General features: G+C 34.5%; 1 protein-coding gene across 2 annotated transcripts in view; it reads right to left on the reverse strand.

Annotated features, from left to right (window-relative positions):
- LOC118205481 (uncharacterized) overlaps positions 1-18,730 on the reverse strand; it is a 370,084-nt gene extending 351,354 nt beyond the window's left edge. Inside the window, exons 1-3 of one of the 2 annotated variants that reach the window (XM_085826166.1) lie at positions 18,240-18,730; positions 10,871-10,972; positions 10,671-10,772 (exon numbers count right to left, since the gene is read on the reverse strand). In XM_085826166.1, the coding sequence (XP_085682292.1) occupies positions 10,671-10,772; positions 10,871-10,972; positions 18,240-18,420 (385 nt within the window). In that variant the 5' untranslated portion in view covers positions 18,421-18,730. The remainder of the gene's footprint in view (positions 1-10,670; positions 10,773-10,870; positions 10,973-18,239) is intronic. The other variant, XM_085826165.1, reaches the window with a different exon arrangement.
- Between the last annotated feature and the right edge of the window lie 4,557 nt (positions 18,731-23,287).

The following is a 23,287-nucleotide window of genomic DNA, read 5'->3' on the forward strand; positions in this document are numbered from 1 at the left end:
AGAGACCGATGCAACCTCTCAAACATTGTGTGCTTCGGCATATGCCTGTTCGGAAACAGTTCCTGGTACAGCCGTAGCGCTGATCTGCCGTTCCCATTAGCAGCACCATACATGAAATGCATGTCAGCTTTCTCCCTGTGCGTTAACTCACCCATCACTTTCGACATCAGAGTTGCGAATGATCCTCTGATGCATCGGATCGTGGTTTGTTCGGCTCACTACCGCCCTCTACTGCTGCATTGCCAGCCAATCACAGGTGTAGTTCCTATTATTGTTAGTGTTCCCTTTTTTGAACATTTATTGTGAATACTGTATCGCTTCAAAGAAGCACTTTGCGTTGATTTTGTACATAAACACATTTTTCTCTCGAGTCATTTTTTTTGCCCATCACTTTAGACCCTACATTCCTAACGCATGTTTTAGTACGCTCCCCCACCCCTCCAAGTTTGTCCCATGATATATGAAACTCCCTATATGAACATGGTGCGCAAGCATATGTCATGTACAAAGAATGCCTTCTAATGAGAAGTTACCCTAGCGAACGGGCTGCGTAATGGCAAACCGCACATTGAGTTCATCAATGTTAGCGAATTCCCCTTACTGCGCATGCTCAGCAATGTACCGTTGGCGTGGGGGGAAATACTGGAGACTAAGGGGGGTGGCATAAGCAACTCTACAACGACGTGTTAGTCATGTTGGTTTTACTGTTTTGCATTTGGAATACTACGGAAATTTGTTAGTGCTTATCGCATGTGCTTCTGTTTCATTTCATTTGGTTTATTGTGTTAATAAACATTACATTTAATATCGGTTATTTGGAAATAGGGTCAGTCTGAATGCCTAGCAGGCATCAGCCCAGATACTTGAGCTGTTTTATATGTATGTATTGATTATTCCAATGAAACGCACTTATTTAACTTTAATTCAGTAATTTAAACAGGATTTATTCTTTAATTTGCTAAAGTAAATACGAATGGAACGTATGGTAAATGCTCAATTGCTTTTATTCCTCAGATGTATAATTAATAGGCATTCAGCTAATATATTCTTGTAATGATTTTCCTGCTTTGTAACCCTTCTTAAACCAAAATTTGCGTACTTTACAATCAATAGTTACACTTTAAGTAATGAAGCAACTTACAGCCTGACAAGTTTTAAAATCCCGAAATGTTTACGCCCAGATAACACAGTATCAACCATATACCGTATTTATCTTCTTTGAAAATTGAGCCATAGTTGTAATTGCGCCAACTTCTATCCTGGGCATGGGCAGTAAACGAAATTCGTTTAACATTGATCAACTCAATGTGCGGTTTGCCATTACGCGAACGGGCTTGTTTGCATTGATTTGATCATTTAATTCTCTACTTAGGCACTATCTTCTTAGACACGAAACCCTAGCTTAATATAATTTAATAAATTCTATGGAATGCAAATAGAAATCTGTTCTACTGCTCAAGAAAAACAAAGTCAAAGAATCCGATGGAACCACAGTCAGGACAATGTGAACGGAGAGACCATATCAGAAATGGAAGATACAAATCCTCAGTGTTGTTATTATTACTGATTACAGACCCATTGGTATTTCTGTGATGCCTTTGTTAAAAGAGAAACAGAGGCAGAAATTTTCCTTGATATTGAGAAAACGTTCGATAAGATGTGGCAGTATGGCCTAGTTATCAAAAAGATGGTTCTCAATTTTTCGCCAAATACAATCATTCTTATTGGCCAGTTATCTGCATAACAGAACTTGTCAAGTTCAAATCAAGGACGATATTTCAAGCATACGAAAATTCTCGTTGGTGTACCGTAAGGCAGCTATTTTGCGCCTCTAATTTTTAATATCTACATTTATGATATGCCAAAAAATGTTAATGCTACTTTAGCGTGATAAGGTAGCATTAATGATACCACACTGCTAAGCAGACGATACTACGCTGCTCTGCAAGTCAGTCAACCACAACACGCTAATAAAATCTTCAGTTATCTAATTTAGAAAGCACCTTCTTGGGAGGAAGTTGGTGACATCAAGATGGATGGCTGTGTAGTGTCAGCTGACCTCAAAATTATATACTTAAATGTCTAGCTCGATGAAAGAATTTCCTTCAGATACATCAGTCATATTCACAAGAAAGCTCAAAAGACTTTTTTAAGTATATACCCACTCATTGGCAGAAGCTCAAAACTAAGAAAAAAAGTGTCCTCTATCAACAGGCAATGTCACTTATTATGCTACATGCTGCACAAAACTGGGCGGACAGCCGCTACAAAAACAAACAGAGTCTACTTCAACGTCTGCAAAATAAATGTCTCCGGAATTTATTGAATGCTCTGTGGGTTTTCAAAACCTAGGTTATTCAAAATGACCTCAAAATTAAACTTAGAAATACTGAAACCTTTGATATCGCACACGAATTTTACAATAACTGGGATAATCACTCTTATGATAATACTAGAAGCTTCGGTTTCCTAATTGAACAGCTGCATAAAAGAGACAGAATAATACACCACACTACGAGATGGAAATTTAAATTCCCTGGTCTCTTCTGTGCTCACTACTACCTTTTGTGTCACGTTTGCTTTGATGCTTTGGTTGCATATTCTGGTTTACAGCAGGAATTAATTCCGCTCTTACCAGATACAGTACAGTAAAAATAAGAAAATATTGACACGCATTGTCTCCGAAATCTGTCTGGCGGGTGAGGATGCGATAACAGAAGACTAGCGTTGTCCTATCAGGGGTGTGGCGGCAGTCATGTGACTACTGCTGAGCTAGTGATAGTTTGTGTAACGTTTGCACCTATGCTCTGCTGCCAAGAAGATTTATCGTAGACTTGCGCTATGGTGGCTTGTGTTACGAGTTCGACACCAGACGTGTGTGTTGTGATAATGGCAAAGCCTCGAGGGCTATCTGCCTAAGGGAAGGGATGCCTTCGTGGAGGACTTTCTAAGGGAAACTAGCTCGTATACACGTTACACATGGGGAAAACCACGAAAACGCCCATGCACCCAGCCCTTTCGCGGAATTCGAACCTCGGACCGAACTACCAGTGTTCAGCGACTTTACCGCTCGGCCGCTGGTGGGCCCCGACACAAGACAAACTCATAAGAATGTTTTTGGAATTTGTATATATTTTCATACCTTTTTATCTTTTTTCATATTTTAGCCATACCCTAGTATAATTTTTGTAATGCTTTGAAATTTTGCGAGAACAAATTTATTTTCAGTATTACTGATGGAAGATGCAGTACGTTCGCTCCCATTTCGAAGGAGAATAAGTTCATGCGTCTTGTAAATATTTTATATTTAAGGGATATATTTACAATCTCGTTATACTTTTGCATCTAGAATTTTACCATTTTATAGTATTTGCTATATCGATATATACTCTTGAGATGTTCAGCCACACTACACTAAAAGCTCATTCTCCAAGATTACCATTCATCCTTCTTGAGACTTAAGCTTTTTATAGTTGCATGTCCTTCTGTATCGCCCGTATTTTAGAAACTTACTACTGATTTCCTTATAGGCCAAGAAAACTGAAGATCTGCTTTAAAGTTTCTATACTGTTCTGTAATGTTTCACATTATTCTCAAGAGTAAATGAACAAGAGGCAATCTAATGGCTTAATTAAGAACGGATAGCGGAAACGCAACAGCGATAACCTGAACCTAAGCTGGGTGACATAATTTCAAATTTGGAATTAAGTAGAAATGCTGACATTTACTTTTTGTAAAGAAACAATTATCAATTCTTTGCTTCGCATGTATGACTTCCACTGATAGCGGAAACGCAACAATGACGACTTGAATCTATTATGGTTAATGTCTATACAAGATGGATGTCGTGAGGGCACCATTCTAATACAAACGCCCAAAGTGCGCACCCTGTGGCGGGTTTCTCGAAACCATATGTAGGCTGTGATCCTTTTCTTTATTTTGAAGGTCAAATGTCCAAAATTTCATCATGATCGGTATAAAACTGAAAATTTGTCTTAATTACGGATGCGCAAACAAAAAAACGTACTGTCATCATTATAAATATATATATATATATATATATATACAGAGAGAGAGATGATTTTAATGAATCGAGCTAGTGTCATTTCCTCCTTCCCGCTAATAATTAAAAAATAACTGACATGAATCAGTGTTTGCTGCTTTTAAATCGCTTAGTTTGTTAATTATTACCTGAAAAAATTAGTTTTAAAAATTTGAAATATTTTTAAATATTTTAATTTTGACAGAGGCAACACTTTTCTTTTAAATCATTCAGTTTTTTTTATTAAATTGGAGAGAGGAATATGCTGCGTTTCTCTGAGTGGCTTACCATTTTTTTCTATATTGCTGAGTTAGTTTTTTAAATTCGAGAGACGAATATGCTGCATTTCGCTGAGTGGCTATATACATTTTTATATTGATGTATTCTGATGCAATATGAAACGTACAGTGGTGGCCAAAGTTGTGGACACTTTTGGAAATTTTTATGTTTTTGAACTTTGTATGCTTATAAAAAACGTTACGTTTCACAAAATGCAAACTTGTATATATTATTTTAAAGAGAATTTATTACTGAATTCAATACAAAACACAAAATTCAATTATTTGCAACACAAAAAAAGTTAAACGATAATAGTTATCGATATACATTAGATAATGATGATTGCAGTGAGTTATCAGTACTTAGTAGGGTACCCTTTATTTTTGATTACAGCTTCACATCGACGTTTCATTGAGCTGACAAGAGTTTTAAGCTCTTCTTTCGTTATTACATGATGCCAGGAAACAATTATAGCCTCAGTTAGTTCCCTTTTATTTGATGGGCGCCTCATTCGGACAAGAGTTTTCAAACGATGCCACAAATTTTCGATAGTATTGAGGTCAAGACTGTTTCCTGGCCATGACAACAATTTAATGCTCTTTGTACGAAACCACTCTTTCGATATTTTGGCTGTGTGGCCTGCTGAAAAATAAGCGAAGCATTGTTGGAAAAGAGATCTCTGATAGAAGGTAGAAGTTTTGGTTCTAGAATAGTGTCAATGTATTTTCTGGCATTCAATATCCCATCGATGACATGAAGGCGACCAATACCATCTGCTGACATGCATGACCAAATCATAACACTAACTGGGTTCTTCACAGTTGCTTGAATGCAGTCAGGATGTAGCTCTCCTTTATTCTATGTCTTACATATTTTCGCCCATCAGTACCGAATAACGATATCTTAGTTTCATCACTCCATATAACTTCTGACCACTGATCATCTGTCCAAATAATGTGTTCCTTTGCCACTGTAGTCTTTAATTTTCGTTGCTGAAAATTAAGATAAGGCTTTTTTCGTAGAATTCTACCTGTCAGTCCAACATCTGTTAATCTTCTCCTGATTGTTCTTGAACTGACAGAAACACCAGCAACATTCAGATCACTTCTGATGGCCGCTGATGACATTTTTCTATCTTGGAGACACAGTCTTTTTATTATTCTGTCATGAATAGATGTGGTGCACCTTTTTCGGCCTTTTCCTTCTTTTTTTTTTTTTTTTTTTTTTTTTTTTTTAATTGAATTTGTCTTCTGATATCGTAAACAAAACTTTCGGACTCCAGATGTAGTCACTGAACCACCCACCTGTCTTCAATTTGAGCATAGGAAAGACCACTTTCTCGTAACACAATAATATTACATCTCTTTCTAGGTGTCCAATCTACTCTTTTATTTGATGTCATTGCTTCTTGACTAAATATTAAAAATTTTTACAAAAATTCCTACTTGTAATTGCAGTGTATAAGAAACAGGTCCTCCTTCTACAGAACAAAGCAAAATAATGAATTGTTTCAAGTGTAAACATGATGTCGGCTTCTACTGGCAGTTACTAACATTTGATTGGTTCTCAGAACAAGAACAGTGATTGGCCAGGAAAGTTAGACATTACAAACCACTTCATAACTGTGTTTTTTATTTATATTAAATTACATATAACTTTTTTTGTATTGCAAATAATTGAATTTTGTGTTTTGTATTGAATTCAGTAATAAATTCTCTTTAAAATGATATATACAAGTTTGCATTTTGCGAAACGTAACATTTTCTATAAGCATACAAAGTTCAAAAAAATAAAAATTTCCAAAAGTGTCCACAATTTTGGCCACCACTGTAAATATGTTACGCTTTGTAGAGGACAATACGAAGCGGTCTTAGAAATGCAAAACACTCAGCCAGTTTAAAAGTCGCTGAGTTTATAATCAAAGGTTCGTTGAGTTAATCGAAAATACACGTTTATAAAAAGTGGACCTCGTAGGTTGGTTTTTGTGAAATCTTGCATGACAGTGTTTTGAAGGTTAAGTTTCCCGAATTTCGTTAAAATGGGAATAAAACTGTAGCTCTGTATGAAAGACAAACGCAAGGACTCTTCTTCATTTATATAGATTTAGTGAATATTATTGTATTTTTGTTTTCATTTGTTTACATTTCGGTTTCCTTTTCCTAGCTTTTGCTTCAACTCTTTTTAATTTGTGCCTCCCACTTCTGCTAAATAGCTAAATGATAATTTGCTAAATAGGTTGATATATTTTTACTTCTTTTTTATAAACACCGTATCCATAAAAGTCTTTCCCCGACCTTTAGCTTCTCTGCCGTTTGTCACAGACATATACTTCCAGTTCCCAAAATTTTTTAAAAGACGCAAAGATTCATATTTTGGAATTTTTAAATTAAAAGACATCAATTTTGAAAACAATTACGAAGGCTAACATTTTACACACTTCTCGATTCCTTATATTTAGAATTTTTTTTTACTCGTTATAAAAAAAAACCACAGAAAATTTGTCTCCTGTATGACAAATATTGACCAAGCTATTTGATACTAAAATCGGGAATCATATTCCGAGGCTGTATGTAAATTGAAGAGAGAAAAGTTTACATGCATAAATAACTAAAAATAAAATATATTTCCAAAAATGCTTTCTGATGTGAAGAGATTGTGTGATGAGCATTTCTGTTGAAACTATTGTGAATCATTTTAATCAACATAATTTTTTTCGAAATGAGGATCTTATTCTGAGATCTTATTTATTTGAATTCATATTCTGAAAAACATTGACACAATTCAGTACTGGCATGTAGCTAACTTGTAATATTATTCGCGTTAATTACAAACGAAAAATATTTGCAATTTAAGGAATTTTTTTCCAACAGCAGATTATGATTTAAAGTAATAAAACTTCATCAGAATATTAATATAGTAGTTTTATATTTTGAAAACTTATAATTACATGTGAAAAACACAAAACCACACCAACCGTAGCAACATTATTATAAAAAAAAAAAAAAAAAAAAAAAAAAAAAAAAAAAAAAACCTGAAAGTGTTCATATTTTAACGATCACCTAAAAGGATTTGTTATCCGTTCGATGCAGCGTTAAGTCTTTTCTCAGTATTTTCAGTCTTTCTTCAGTTTATCATAGTCATGTTGAGTTTTCTTATTAAGTATTTCTTATTTTTTATTATTAACGTTTTGTGTCTTAACTTTATTTATTAGATATTACGTTCTTCGCATTCACGTCACATAAACTTCAATTCAACAGCAAAATGACCAAATATTTAAAAACAGCATATCTTTAGCATTTCCGACAGGCAGTCTCGGGCGCTGGAGATAAAATATTTCATTCCGTGTAGTGTTGCCACTGCTCGCTTTCAAATCGTTCAGTTTGTTAATAAAAATCTATTAAAGTTTTACAACGTATGAAATACAAAATTCGAAATTCAAAATTCGGGCTTCCCTGTGGACATATTCGGGTAGACAATAACGTTTTTCAAAACTTAATGGCTCTAGATACCGCCGTTTTTTTCACAATGCGAGGAACATATACACTGAAGTGACAAAAGTCATGGGATAGCAATATGCAAATATACAGATGGCAGTAGTATCGCGTAGAAAATGTATAAATGCGAAGTGCTTTGGCAGGGATTTCATGTGTGTTCAAGTTATTCATGTGAAGACGCTTTGACGTGATTATGGCTGCACGACGAGAATTAACACACTTTGAACGTGGAATGGTAGTTGGAGCTAGACGCATGGGTCATTCCATTTCGGATATCGTTAGGGAATTCAACATTCCGAGATACACAGTGTCAAGAGTGTGCCGAGAGTATCTAATTTCAGGCATAACATCCCACCATGGACAGCGCAGTGTCCGACCACCTGCACTTAACGACCGAGACCAGCGACGTCTACGTAGAGTTGTCAATGTTCACAGACAAGCAACACTGCGTCAAATAACCGCAGAAATCGATGTGGGACGTACGAGGGACGTGTCCGATAGGACAGTGCGGCGAAATTTGTCTTCCTTGGGCTATGCCAGCAGAAGACCGACTCGAGTGCCTTTACTGACAGCACGACATCGCCTGCAGCGACTCTCGTGGGCACGTGAGCATATCGGTTGGTCCCTAAACGAATGAAAAACGGTGGCTTGGTCAGATGAGTCACGATTTCAGTTGGTAAGAGCTGATGGTAGGGTTCGAGTGTGGCGCAGACCCCACGAAGCCATGGAACGTTATTGTCTACCCGAATATGTCCACAGGAAAGCCCGAATTTTGAATTTCGAATTTTGTATTTCATACGTTGTAAAACTTTAATAGATTTTTATTAACAAACTGAACGATTTGAAAGCGAGCAGTGGCAACACTACACGGAATGAAATATTTTATCTCCAGCGCCCGAGACTGCCTGTCGGAAATGCTAAAGATATGCTGTTTTTAAATATTTGGTCATTTTGCTGTTGAATTGAAGTTTATGTGACGTGAATGCGAAGAATGTAATATCTAATAAATAAAGTTAAGACACAAAACGTTAATAATAAAAAATAAGAAATACTTAATAAGAAAACTCAACATGACTATGATAAACTGAAGAAAGACTGAAAATACTGAGAAAAGACTTAACGTTGCCAAGTTGTCAACAAGGCACTGTTCAAGCTGGTGGTGGTTCCATAATGGTCTGGGCTGTTTTTACATGGCATGGACTGGGTCCTCTGGTGCAACTGAACCGATCATTGACTGGTTGACTGGAAATGGATACCTTCAGCTACTTGGAGATCACTTACAGCCATTCATGGACTTCACGTACTCAAACAACGATGGGAGGTTTATGGATGACAATGCGCCATGTCACCGGGCCACAATTGTTCGCGATTGGTTAGAAGAACATTATGGACAATTCCAGCGAATGATCTGGTCACCTAGATCGCCCGACATGAATCCCATCGAACATTTATGGGACATCATCGAGAGGTCAGTTCGTGCCCAAAACCCTGCACCGTCAACACTTTCACAATTATGGACGTCTATAGAGGCAGCATGGCTCAATATTCCTGCAGGGGACTTCCAACGGCTTTTTGAGTCCATGCCACGTCGAGTTGCTGCACTTCGCCGGGCATAGGAGGACCGACAAAATATTATTAGGAGGTATCCCGTGACTTTTGTCACTTCAGTGTATAGATACATGCAGAGTCTTCATTATTTAATTTATTTAAAAATAAAACGGGGCGATGGTATTTGGAGGCAACAATTTTGAAAGTGATCTGCCGTTTATAGTAGATGACGCAAAATCCCGTTTCGAGACTAATAGCAAAATCGAACTAACGCCATTTTGAGCTAATAATGACACTGTTAATCATAAAAGAATATCATCAAAGGGCATTTAAGAGGGGAAACAATCAACTTCCATTAATTCTAATTATTTATTAATCACCCCCTCGATCCAAATTGAAAATGACCCTAAATATCGCAACTTTTTTTATTTAAATGCCTCAGGTAATTTTTGTAGTGCAGGAGCAAAGAATATGTATTGTTAAGAAGGAAAGCTTCGCAGCAGCAGGAGTGGCTCCCTTCGAACGAAAGGGGAAACAGCTGCGCATGCTTAAACTATCTGTCGCCAAAAAGCGCCAAAGCTCGAAGCTGATGTCGAAGTTCGAACAGGTTCGACGGTCACGTTTATCAAGAGTTTAAAGCTGTGTGACTCCATTTCTCCCCATCCATATTCATGGATATAAAATCAGACATCAAACTGCGATATGGATAATGCAAGTTAAACAGCCAGTGAACGTGAAACTTCACCTAAACTTTCTTATTCATCTTAATTCGTGTTCCTCAATTTCCTGTACACGTGACGAAGGAGGAAAATCTCCGCCATGTACAGTCAGTGATAAATAGAGTCCCTGAATAGAGTCCTCTTTTAAGTCCTAATGTCCAGTACATCACAGAGGAGAAAATTCTTGCCAACAGGTTCCGTCGCCAAATCCCTTGGCGAATTGTCCCTCTTCTTTCTAGCGGCGTAGAAGACAAATTGGTTTACATTACGTCTATGGAGCCTTTTCTTCTTTACAGTTCTTTGACAGTAGTGAATATTTTGTGTTTTATTTTTTATGATGAATAAAGTTTTCCTAAGTATAAAGACCGGAAGAAGGTGCCAAAAGTTAGATTTCGTATAGTGTACATTTTTTTTTTTCCCCTCAAATTTAAAAGTACGAAAGCAGGAATCTTTGCGTCATTCAAAAGATTTTTGTAATTGAAAATTTACAACCAGTCTTTGCGAAAATAGGGGTTTGTTAAGAAATTTTTTTGACAGAAAAGATATGTGTATGTAGAAACTGCTAAAAAACGTTAATATTTCACTTACTTTCACATCTTTGGTATCTCTCTTCGTATCCATCCGGACATGTACAATAACGATTAAGCCAGCGAAAAGAGCAAATTTGATTAGGTATTTCACACTTGCATCCTGGAAATATCAAAATCGGAAATAAAAATTTATAATTCATAACATGAAGATTTTTAGTTTCTTTTTAATACCTTAAATATTTACTTTATTCAACTTACTTTGGCAGACGCCTTCATAATCGGCGTAACCATAGTTGCATATACATTCTCTCCTTCCTTCCACATATTTGCAGCCTTTGCCTTTTGGTCCACAATCACAATCTGCAAAAGAGTGGACTTTACAGTTTTAAATATGTTTAAAGCATAGCAGGAAAAAAATCTTAAAGTTTTCCGGTTTTATATTACGCCCAAAGGGTCTTTTTCTCGTATTGTGTGTTACCGTTATATATTAAATATCATGTTCTCCGCACTTAAAGCATAAAATTTCAATTCAACAGCAGTTTTACAAAATAATATTAAAAGAGGATATCTTTAGAATTTTCGATACACAGTCTCGCGCGGTGGATATAAAAATGTTTTTTTGTTTGTTTGTTTCCCGTTCAGTAAATCGGTAAAATCGCTTTGAATAATCTGAGTTTGTTAATCAAAAATTTGTTAAAGTTTTACAAAATATGAAATAGATAATAAAACAAGTTCCAAATTCCAAATTTGGGCTTCTAGATGCCCATATTCGGGTGGAGACGTACGTTATTCAAAATTTGATAGTCTAGGTACTGTTGGTTTATCACAATCCGAAAAACATACATACATTCATGCAAATTCTTCATTGTTTAATTTCTTTAAATATAATACAGGGCGTTAACATTTGGTGGCAACAATTTGAAAAGTGAAGCGCCGTTTATAGCGAAGCGCCGCAAAATGCAAAAGGAAATTAATAGCCCTTCTGGGCTAACACCCTTTGGACTGAAAAAAAAAAAAAAAAAAAAAAAAAAAAAAAAACCTGATGAAGAGGCACGGCGTTTCAACTGCTTAACATAAACATAATGTGATTCTAGAACTTCTTAAGCAAATAAGCAATAAGTTAAGTATTGAACATCAATGTAGTTGCATCTTAGATATTACAGGAGCATTTCGATAATCTTCTACTGCTTGATTCGCGAAAACATATATAACCTGTCCTCAGGCTTTGATGTCAAAAAGTATGGATGGATGGATAAGGATACATAAAATGTAAAGCATGGATTACCATTACAATCAAAAGCACAAATTTTATGGCAATTTTTCATTATATGTACATAAGAGCTGAACAAAACTGCTATTTTATGGGATCAGACCAAAACCCTTCGTTTAGTGAATTGAGTCGGTTCTTTTTTGCGATTCGCCGCTCACTAAAATTAGCCTTGACGAATAAGATCGGAAACAGGAAGCGAATCAAGAGAAGTTGCGAGGATGGGGTTTAAATCGAAGAAGGAGTAGCGGAGGGATTCATTCAATAAATCGCTAACATGTTGATTGATTTCTTTTAACTGAAGTTTTGAGATTCTGTAAGACATCTTTTGTACAAAGAAGTAACAACACAATTCTAAAAAAAATTGTCCAGAAAGTTGAGAGACGACAAAAATTAAACTCACTTTTTAACATGGGAAACATTCCTTTCTGCCCTAAATTGGAAATCGAACTTTCCTAGCAGGCTTTCAACAAAAGCTCTCGAAGAAGCTATCGCACGGTTTCGTCGAATCACCGTTCGCTCTCTCAGTAAAATAAATACAGTTTTTGATAGCAAGCGGATTGTACATCCCTAATGTATATGTAAATAATTTTTAAACAAAAGTACAGTACATTTATACATACAGGGTATTCAGGAACGAGGTCAGGAAAAGAATGTTGCATATAACAAAAATGCATGTGCTAAATCTATTTGTACAGCTGAAAAGAACTCAGAGTGTACAGGGAATTTGACCTCTTTAGCTTTCTTTCTACAGCGCTCGGCGGACTTAACTACTTTATAATTCTTTCTGATGGCGGATTGTGAAGGAGGTAATTATCGAGCAGAGTTAGTCCTGCTTTTACAGTTTCCGAAATGTATATCATTTTCCCTTATTCGGAGAATGCATACCTCCTTCTCCATGTACAACAAGGCATTACATTCCTTTGTTTGTATTCTTCTCGATATTTTTAGTGGAAACGTGCTTAAGTTTAGCTCTTTCCTGATCCCTTAATTTCTTTCTGATTATAATTTTAACAGAATTATAACTGGAATTAGCTGATATTTTCAGTTTTTGTTTTAAAGAATACGCATGTTATACACCAGAGTTTCTCAAACAAAAGGGGGATTTCTCTCTTAGGAGGGGAATTTCATAATGTTAGGGGAATGAGCTTAACCTTTTATTTACCTGTTAACTAATAATTTTAGTTTATGACTGTGAAAAACGCCCACCAACGGCCGAGCGGTAAAGTCGCTGAACACTGGGTAGTTCGGTCCGAGGTTCGAATCCCGCCAAAGGGCAGGCTGCATGGGCGTTTTCGTGGTTTTCCCCATGTTTAACGTGTATACGAGCCAGTTGCCCTTAGAAAGTCCTTCACGAAGGCATCCCTCCCCCTTAGGCAGATAGCCCTAGTTTGCCATAATTAAATACACCACCACACTACAAATGTAAAAAACAGGTATTGTTCAAGTTTTTGTCTTTAGCATTATTTTCTCTACTTTTCCTTGTTTAATTTATTAAGCGCATTAAGAAATAATCTAAATTTAAATAGATGTATATTTTTTTTTTCTAGTTTTGAAATGGAAGGGACAAATGATCGTCTAGCAATGGTGAAAGGGTGTTGGTAGCAAATAAAGATTCAGAACCACTCTTACAGTTATTATTCAGACGGCAACAGGGGAAGGTAGCATTTGATAAAGTTTATCAATAACGAATTTATTATAGAAGTAATAAAAATGCAGTTTACTGGATTTATATAAAGGGAAAACTAAAAACTGCATGGGAGAACAAAGGTGAAGGCATTTTAGAAAATAAATTTCACTTTTACCAACTTGAGATAGCTAAATTTTAGTCGAGAGCTAGCAGTTACATCAAAATCCAAAGAAGAAAATATTCCAATTTCCTAAATTTACATAAAAAACTCAGAAAATTACACGATAAAGGTTTTGGCATAATAGCTAATATTGCGCCCTTTCAAGCGTTAAACTGCTCTATACAATTCCAGGCAAAATATCGAAAATACCAAGTAAACTTCTTTAAAAGTAGATGATTTAAAAGGTACCCGAATTTGTCCTTTTGAAATAAGAAGAGAGAGGGGAAAGCAATGAAAATCGCGAGAAATTTATTTACGGACGGAACTTTAAAAAGTTCTTGAAAACTTTTTGCCAATTTATACTATTCATACTGATTTTGGAAACACTTCCAATGAGATATATAATGATCCTGTGCTATTTCGCTTTCTTCCCCATAAATAAGAGCATGTTGTGAAAGATTATCGTATTTAATTAAAAGTTTGAATTGAAATAGCAGTTTTAAATTGAAACTGGATTCGCGATTACCCTAAAAAAATGTCCTCGGAGAAAAGAAATTTTACAGTTTTCATTTAAATCAGAATCTCTGCATAAGGATGCAAGATTTCGGATTTGTTAGTGACTATAGCCATAGCGTAGGAATCAGGACTGTTCTCAAAATATGTTCGGCCCTTGCCTATCAATGATGATTAGCTTTCCATGCAAGAAACTTCATGATTTCCTGCAAGAATTTTATGATTACTTTCTCAGTGCTTGGAAATGCTGTTTTAACGATATTAATGTGGAATTGCAAACGAAATTCACAGGAGAAATAATATTGTAGGACATTAGCATCATAGTAGATTAAATTTCCTCATCAAAAGTATTCATCCTTAAACTCGGGAGCTGATACAATGTTTGAAGAATGAAGTTAACACCGTGATTTTGCATTGATTGTTATTATTTAAATTTACATATGCAGTATTTTAGAAAGATGAAGCGATTCAGTATATAAAGCAAGAGCTTTACATATACAAATATAAGAAAGTGCTCTTTCTAATTTACAAAAGTTTGACTGAAGCATGTATGAAATTTTAAAACCATACCCAAAAATTTCTGATGTCACGAACACTGGACCTCCCGTTAACACCGTGTTTTAAATAGCAACGAGCTTTAAATATCATTTCCAGTTGATCGTTTGCAAACAAAACCTAATTTGTTGTCCTAGTTGAAAAATCGTCTGAGCTTAATATTCATAATCCATCGATTTTCTTGAGATACAGTAAGACCCCGCTTAACGCTGTTTCGGTTTAACGCTCTTTTATTTCAACCCGGGGATTCTCCGAAATTGTCCGCAGCGCTAGGTTTCCAAATAACATATCCGAAACAGTGTAGTTGTGTTTCTTGCTTGATGGACGCATTTTTATCATTTGAAACATTTGTTGACATTATTGTAAGTTTAAATTTGTATAATACTATAACGATTAATACAGTGACAAATATTATGATCTTTAGTTTTTATCATAGGTGATAATAAAAAACAAGAAAAGAAAGCAACCAGAAAAAGCATTTCACTGGAAACTCAAATGCAAGTGATTAGAAGATTAGATTCTGGTGAACGTCAATCTCAAATTAGTGCTGCATTGATTTTGGCAACTTCAACACTAAGGGCAAGTCTTAAGAATAAAGAAAAAATACTGTCATCGGCAACTGCAACTACGTCAAGCTCTGCAACTAGAATTACCCGTTCTAGAAAAAACATTATAGAGGAAATGGAAAAACGACTGTCTATATGGATTGACGACGAAATTGAACGCAATATGCCATTAAGCCAATCTATCATAATGCCTTCTTCACAAAAAGGCAGAAAATTGGAAACCCAGAATGGACTGAATGATCTGATTGAGAATTTTATTTGTTTTTAAAAGTATATGCGTTTATATTGTTTTTATTTTTGTAAGAAATAAATGTTTGATTTTATTTTTATTTAAAAAAAAAACATCATTAAATTTAATGCCTAACCATTTTTTATCCGTCTTCCCCTAACCCCATTATTTACATGTTAAGATCGCCTCGCTTAGCGCTGTTTCGCATTACGCTCTACTTCGATGGAACGTATCCCCCGCGTTAAGCGGGGTCTTACTGTATTTTATTTCATATTTAGCGAAAAACTAAAACTATTAGTTAGCTGCCTTAACTGAAAAAGTATCAATTGTTTTATTTACAGACGGTAAAATAGAAAACTAATATCAAATTGTTTTTAAAAAATCTGATGAAATGTCATTCACCACATGACTTCCTTGTACGGAATATTAAATTATACGCCCTTTTTTTATTTCATTTAAACTTATTGGATTGAATTAAATCTACTTCGCCGACAGCACATAAACCACAATAGAATAAATGCACTCTTTAAAATTCACTATATTTGTTTACTATAACGACACTCTGGCGCTAGATTCACTTAACAGTATTATATTTCGTTCATATTATAACTCAGAATGCACAAAATTTGTGTCATTTAAAGAATTATCTAATCGTTGCCACATGTTCATTTCAAATACTATAATAAAGCTAGAACGATGTATAAAAGAAATTGAGCAAACAAAACAAAAAAGAAACAGTTTTTCACAGACGATTGAGTATTTCTCATTTAATTAATTCCGTTCTCACTTCGCGACAAGGTAAAATACATAAAAACTCAAAATATCTATATTAAAAGTTACGAAGTAAATCTTAAACACTTATTTCCTCGAAAAAATTCCAGAAAGGATTAAGCATGATTTAATTCGCAAAAATAAATGAAGGCGTTATCTTTGTTTTTGCGAAGCTTAGTTTCTCTAGATTGGCAATGAAATCCACTACTCTGCTGTTTCAAATGTAAACAAGCAATGGCCGTCATCAAAAAAATTATTAGGTTTAGCGGCACTTAAAAAACTTTAAAATTGTTGATAATTCTAAAAATATTGCATACACATTTACTAAAGGCATAAAAACCTTAAACGGAAGATAAGAACAACATAATTCAATCATTTTTAAAGCAAAAAATGTACAATTTACAAACATATGAGAGTAAAGAAACTGAGATCACTGAGCTGGGTAACAGAGTACGTTTGGTGCGGTCGATTGGCAACCAAAATACGAAGTGCAGATCCACATGTTATAGCAGTCCTATATACAAAATGTCAACGTTCTGAGGCTACTCGTTTTCGAGTTATGCGAGATACGTACGTACATACGTTCGTACAGAAGACACGAAACATTCTCTTCAGAATTCATTTTAAAGCAGTTTTATATTTTTTTTTTTTTGTAGGAAAAGAGTCTTTTAATCTGTCCTTACGTACAGATATCACGCAAAAACATCGTTAAATTGCATTCGATAGCGGTCAAAATGGATATTTTCATAGAAATATGCTGCCAGAAACTTTTCGCGATTACAATACTTCCTTTTTACTTCGTACAAGGAAGAAAAAAGAGCTCATTTTTAAAATATTCAGAAAGTTCTATATAGTTATTTCAGTTGATTTTAAAAATCAATCCACATTAATTTTTGTTTTACAATAATTTGTTATCCCTCATAATGAATACGGAATGAGAATGAGAATGAATATGGCTATACTACTGTGATTAAAATATGTCGACAATGAATACATAAAACACAAGATTTCAATTTATTGGCCAATAGTTATTACATCCAATATTATTTCAATATTTATGTCAAATTTTATTAAATGCCTGCGACTGCTATTAACTTTTAGTAACATTTTCTCAATTCTCGAAGAATGTTGTGGAGTGGGTTTTCGTGAAACTCCTTCAAGATCTCAGCGAATTTTCTTTTATAGTACCAATAATCTCAAAAAAGCATCCAGGAGGCAACAGTTTTAACCATTGAAATAACAGAAAGGTGCACAGTGTCATAATAAGTGAATACGAAGCTTGTGACTTATAAACGGTATTTTCAGAATTTGAGGCCGAAACTTTAAGACAAGTAGCAGTATTCTGAGCAAGTATTTAATTATGGTGCAAAATCCATCTTATTTCATCACAATTCAAATCGTTATCCACAAACTGATTCCCGTAAAACACAGGAAAACATTCAAATAATACTCTTTACTAAATCTGGTCACACGACAGAAATTCGTTATTTTAATAGGTTTCTCTTATGAAAACTATTAAAGTAGCTTATTTTTGCAATAATCTGAGGGTTATGTGTTAACTGTATGAAGATATTAGCATAATTTTAAGGGGCAGTAGAAATAACATATTTGAAAATGATTATAATGAATGAATTCAAATTTATTTTTGAAACGTTTGATTGTTATTAGCCTCACAATTACATTTTAGCTGCCAAAAGAAATTATGTTAGCTAAAAATTACTTTTTACTTTTTAATGCAAACTAAAACTAAGTAGCTTTAAAAGCTTTCTTTGCATACTTATTTTAATGTTTATTTTAGTAGGTTTCTCTTCTGAAAACTATTAAAATACCTTATTTTCGCAATAATCTGAGGGTTATATAGCTTTTTCTAATTTAAATTAATTAGTCAAAAACATTACTACTCATTACAACATTAATTAGTGAAAAACAAGCTTACAGTCTTGTGTGCTATTTTGCAGCATCAACGTCCCTTCTTCCTCATCTATGAATTCCTGAAGTTGCTCCGATGATGGTTGTCTTAGAGGCTCCATAGTATTCTCTGATAGATCTGTAAATTTGTTGCTTCCACAAGTTGTTGCGAGTACGAAAGCAACACACAAAAATTTAAGTGTTTGCATTCTTTTTCTTAATAACTTGACGTCTCCTTCAAAAACACTTCCAAAATAAATCTCGAATGTATTAATAAAAATATTGTCAGGAATTTATTTCATTATCTTAAGAACAGAAATTTTCTATCTTTCGTTTACTAAAAAAATGTATAGTTTTTTTCCTTTAGATGACCGAGGTTTAACTGTAATTCCCAGAGAACAGTTCTTGACATTTATTAGTGAACTTTAAATGGGACCTCTTTAAATTACTTTTCAAGCATCTGACAAAACAAGGAAAAAGGCAACAGATTGTTACACGTTTACTCAAATGATCTGTTATTGAAATCCCAAAGCTGATAAGAGCGATAAATTCTTGGCTTACTTGTTTGATTGATAAGAAATGGAAGATGAATAAAAAGGTTGACAGAATGAAAGGTGTAGATGTAAATATTGAAAATACAAAACATTATCTTTGAGAGATAATAGAAAAAAAAATTTCCCTCCTCCATAACAATATAACTGTTATAAATATCTTCGTAAAAAAATTACACTACTGTTACAATATTTCCTTTGAAACTGTAATTACTGCTGATTATTCGTCGCACTAAATTTGTAGATAGAATCTGAAATTTCAGTTCCGGTGATATTCATGAAAAGTTTCAGTTCTTTTCAATTGATAATTTTAAAAAAGTTAATAGAAATTTAATTGCTTACTACTTGTCCCATTTGTAATCTTTATTTTATTTTTACGCATTTATTTTTTTAACTTCACAATTTTGCAGTGAAATTCTGCCAGTATTGAAATCTTCAATTTTTTTAAAGTATAAATAAATATTCTTATCTAAGAATATTTATTTATACTTTAAAAAAATATTCTTAGATAAGAATATTTCTTGTTAAAAAAATAGAAAAAGTATAAAAGGCTCTTTATAAGCAATAAACAAAATGCAAGTTTTAGAGACATTTAGCAACGCAGCGCTATTTGATGAAATTCCAGAGTATCAAAATGATATACAGTCAAAAGTCGTTAATCCGGACTCATCGGGACTTCGGCGATTCCGGATTATAGATTTTTCCGGATTATAGATCATCAGTTTAAATCGCGTGAGATGGCATGCAGAAATTCTAAAATTAAAAACATGAAACCGTAATTTATGAAATAAAGAACAATTATGATCTAAAGGGTATCAAATTTTACAAAAAAAAAAGCTTAATATTTATTTGTTTACTTTATTAAACATTTCTTTCAATGCAAGTTGTTTAAGTTGCTTCGTTTTATATGATAATAATCTCTTTAATTCTATAAACAGACATAATTTTTTGTTCAGTTACAAAGTTCCGCTGTTCAAGTTCCTTTAATTGCTGTGCCGAGAATACCGACTAACTTGTCAATCGAAATTTTTTCGTTTTCACTAACCTCTCTGTCACATTCTTCATGTCTTTATCCATTTTTTGCAGCAATTCCACTTTTTGTTTGATGGACATCGAAACATACTTTCGTTTTTTACGATCCTTTGGGAGCTCCAGAATCGGAAATTCTATTTGACATAATCGAAAGTTCAAGTTTACTTTTATAGTATTGCTCTTACAGTCTGCAAAAAATAATAAGCCGCATCCAATTCGAAAATTAAGGAACAACGCAATCATCAACATTAACTGAAATAGATAATTAGATAATTTTAGCTTATACCGTCCGTTATACATAAAACGCGCACACGAAAACGTATTCTGCGCTTGCTCACAAGCAAATGCGCAGTCGTAAGATGTCTTACGCGCACGCGTAAACGCCTATGCGCATGTGTCAACGCGGCGCATGCGCAGAAAGTTTTTAGCTTTGAGGTCCTGATTATAGATCATTCCGGATTATGGGTGTCCGAATTAACGACTTTTGACTGTATTTCGAGTATAATCGTTTCCCAGGAGAGAAATATAAAATAATAAAAAAATAACTATGCTCACAACCTGAGCTTGCATGTATATAGGAAATGTCCATTTGTAACTACTGTTGCGTCACTTAGATGTGTGCGCCCCAGAATGAGAGTGGACTGAAAAGGCAGACCCTTCTCCATACAAAGTTGCAGTTTTTAGTCCGAAGGGGCTTTGTCCCTGGAGGACTATTGTTTTCGTTTTGCGATTTTGCGTCGAAACCCTATAAACGGCGTATTACTTTTCAAATCGTTGCCACCAAATACTATCACCCTATATTATATTTGAAGAAATTAAATAATAAAGAATCTGCATCAATGTATGTATGTTTCTCGCATTGTGATGAAACAACGGTACCTAGGGCCATCCAATGTTGAATGACGTAATCCTTCTACGAATACGGGCATTTGAAAGCCCAAATTTGAAATTTGGAATTTGTTTTATTATCGATTTCATATTTTGTAAAACTTTAGCGAATTTTTGATTAGAAAACCCAACGATTTAAAAGGGAGCAATGACAACACTCTATGGGGGGGGGGGGAACTTTTTTATCTCCAGCGCGAGGAACTGTGTATCGGAAATTCTAAAGATATGCTCATTTTAAAATTCTTTCGCGACATTTCTGTTGAATTGAATTTTATAGTTTAAGTGCAAAGAACATGATATTTAATAAATAAAGGTAACACACAAAACGTTAAAAAAAAAAAAAAAAAAAAAAACTTTGGACGTAATTTAGAATCTAAAACCTTTCAGATTTTTCCTCTTCTATTTTTCCTTTTTTTTTTTTTTTTTTTAGATATTTTTCCCCCAATAACTGAAAATAATAAAAATCCACGTAAAGTTTTATAAAGATTTACCACGTACAGGTGCGTAAATCACAGTTCGACGGTTCTGTAACGATGGTTTAAAGATAAGGTGATAACGTAAATAATATTGGATTGCATATTTTATCTTAGCCCTATAATTTGAAACGAGATTGCTGATTCTTTGCTTACTCTAATTGACAATGAAGACAATATTAAGATTCCGAAGAATTTCTGCGACGCCCCTTTAGACTCGGTTAAATTTAAGGACTATAATCCCAATGTTCCCTTAAACAATTCCCTGGTAACCGCTGAAAATTCCAGTTTTTATAGTAAAACATAAAATTTGTCGATTTTTAGGAAATTCTTCGGCTTCCTTTTTGTTTAATATTTTGTCGATACTAACGATAGAGTTTTCCCTATTTTTTTTTTTTTAATTGAGTAAATTTCGACACATTGTTGGTGATATTTCAATGAGTCGTGCTTTTAAAAATATTCTACAGCTTTGTTTCAATTTTTTAAAGGTTCTGAAATTAATTTTTCAGTGCTCTGATTTTTGTGGGCATCTACTTCGTTCGTGGACACGATATTTGCACAAAGAAACATCCATTTTTTTAGAACATGACAGCCAATGCCATTTCGGAAAACCATCGCATTTGAAATTTCAGATTTTTTGATTTTATAAGTGTAATCGGAAAAGTATAATTTTTATCGAGGTACCACATATTGCTTAAAATAGCAATTATCTCAAGATTTGGTACGCGTGTTTTAATTTTAATGTAATTTGCTATATCAAAACCAGTTGCTGTAGTATTTGAAACAGGAGATTGAATATTATTTCCATTGTTTTGGCTTCAAATTGAATATCCTAAAGTTTCACTTATTTCTATTTACTCTTGTACATCATCAATCATACAACACCTTTCAAACTGATTGTGAGGCAAACCGCTTGCAGTAGACAGAGAATCTTCTTTCACTTCCAGAATATTTTGTTTTTCATATTCACGTACTTTTTTCACTAAATACAATAATGTGAGTTGTTTTCTTTTACGATTTTGATCATTAATGTTTGAAATATAATTCAAAAATCACATTTTTGAAACTTAAAAATCAAAATGGATTTACTTTGCATTGAAAGAATGTGCGCGTTACATACAGGGGGCCCACCAGCGGCCGAGCGGTAAAGTCGCTGAACACTGGTAGTTCGGTCCGAGGTTCGAATCCCGCGAACGGGCTGGCTGCATGGGCGTTTTCGTGGTTTTCCCCATGTGTAACGTGTATACGAGCCAGTTTCCCTTAGAAAGTCCTCCACGAAAGGCATCCCTTCCCTTAGGCAGATAGCCCTCGTGTGCTTTGCCATAATTAAATACACCAACACCGTTACATACAGTTTGTTTATCATAAGAAAAGCTCTCGCCAGTTAGTCTGCAGCTGCCTGTTGCTGTAGAAACGAGACTTGACCCATTTCTCGCAGGGGTGTCTTGAAGATTTACTTTTCAGTTTGCCATCTTGGCGCATTTAAAGATGAACTGGCGATATTCACTTTTTGTTTTAGTTTCAAGTAAAATGCTCGCTGACCATTTGTCGTCGACCCCGACATCCAATTTCCGAAAATGAAAATTCGGTGGTGTAAAGTTTTTGCAGCCGAGAAACAGTCTTCGATTTTTCCGCGTGAGGTAGTAGCTGAATTTGCCGTCTCCCTGTAGCTATACAACAACTGAGTGTACAATCATACTATTATTTTATCTTCCTTGTTTGCAAAACCATAGATAGCATCTTAGAGCTCTACTTGATTGCCCCATTTTCAGTGATATAGTATAATATATAGTATAGACACACTTCATAAATGCAAAATAAATTATATAGTTCTCCCCTCTAGCTACTCTACAACAATGAGTTCAATCATATAATGTACAACAATGAGTGTACAATCATACTATTATTTTGCTTTTTCTTTCCTTGTCTGCAAAACCATAGATGACGGCTTAGAGGACTACTTGATTGCCCCATTTTCTGTAATATAGTATAGTATATAGCACATACACACTTCATAAATGCAAAATAAATTTATACTCATAGTTCTACCCTCTAGTTACTCGACTGTGAACATTCAAAGCAATTTCTTCAATCTTTGAACAAAGTTCTGCTATGTTTTTATTTCATAATTT

This window comes from Stegodyphus dumicola, chromosome 11 (genome assembly GCF_044657685.1).
Source record: "Stegodyphus dumicola isolate Sdum_Otavi_A_Nest chromosome 11, ASM4465768v1".
Classification (NCBI taxonomy): domain Eukaryota; kingdom Metazoa; phylum Arthropoda; class Arachnida; order Araneae; family Eresidae; genus Stegodyphus; species Stegodyphus dumicola.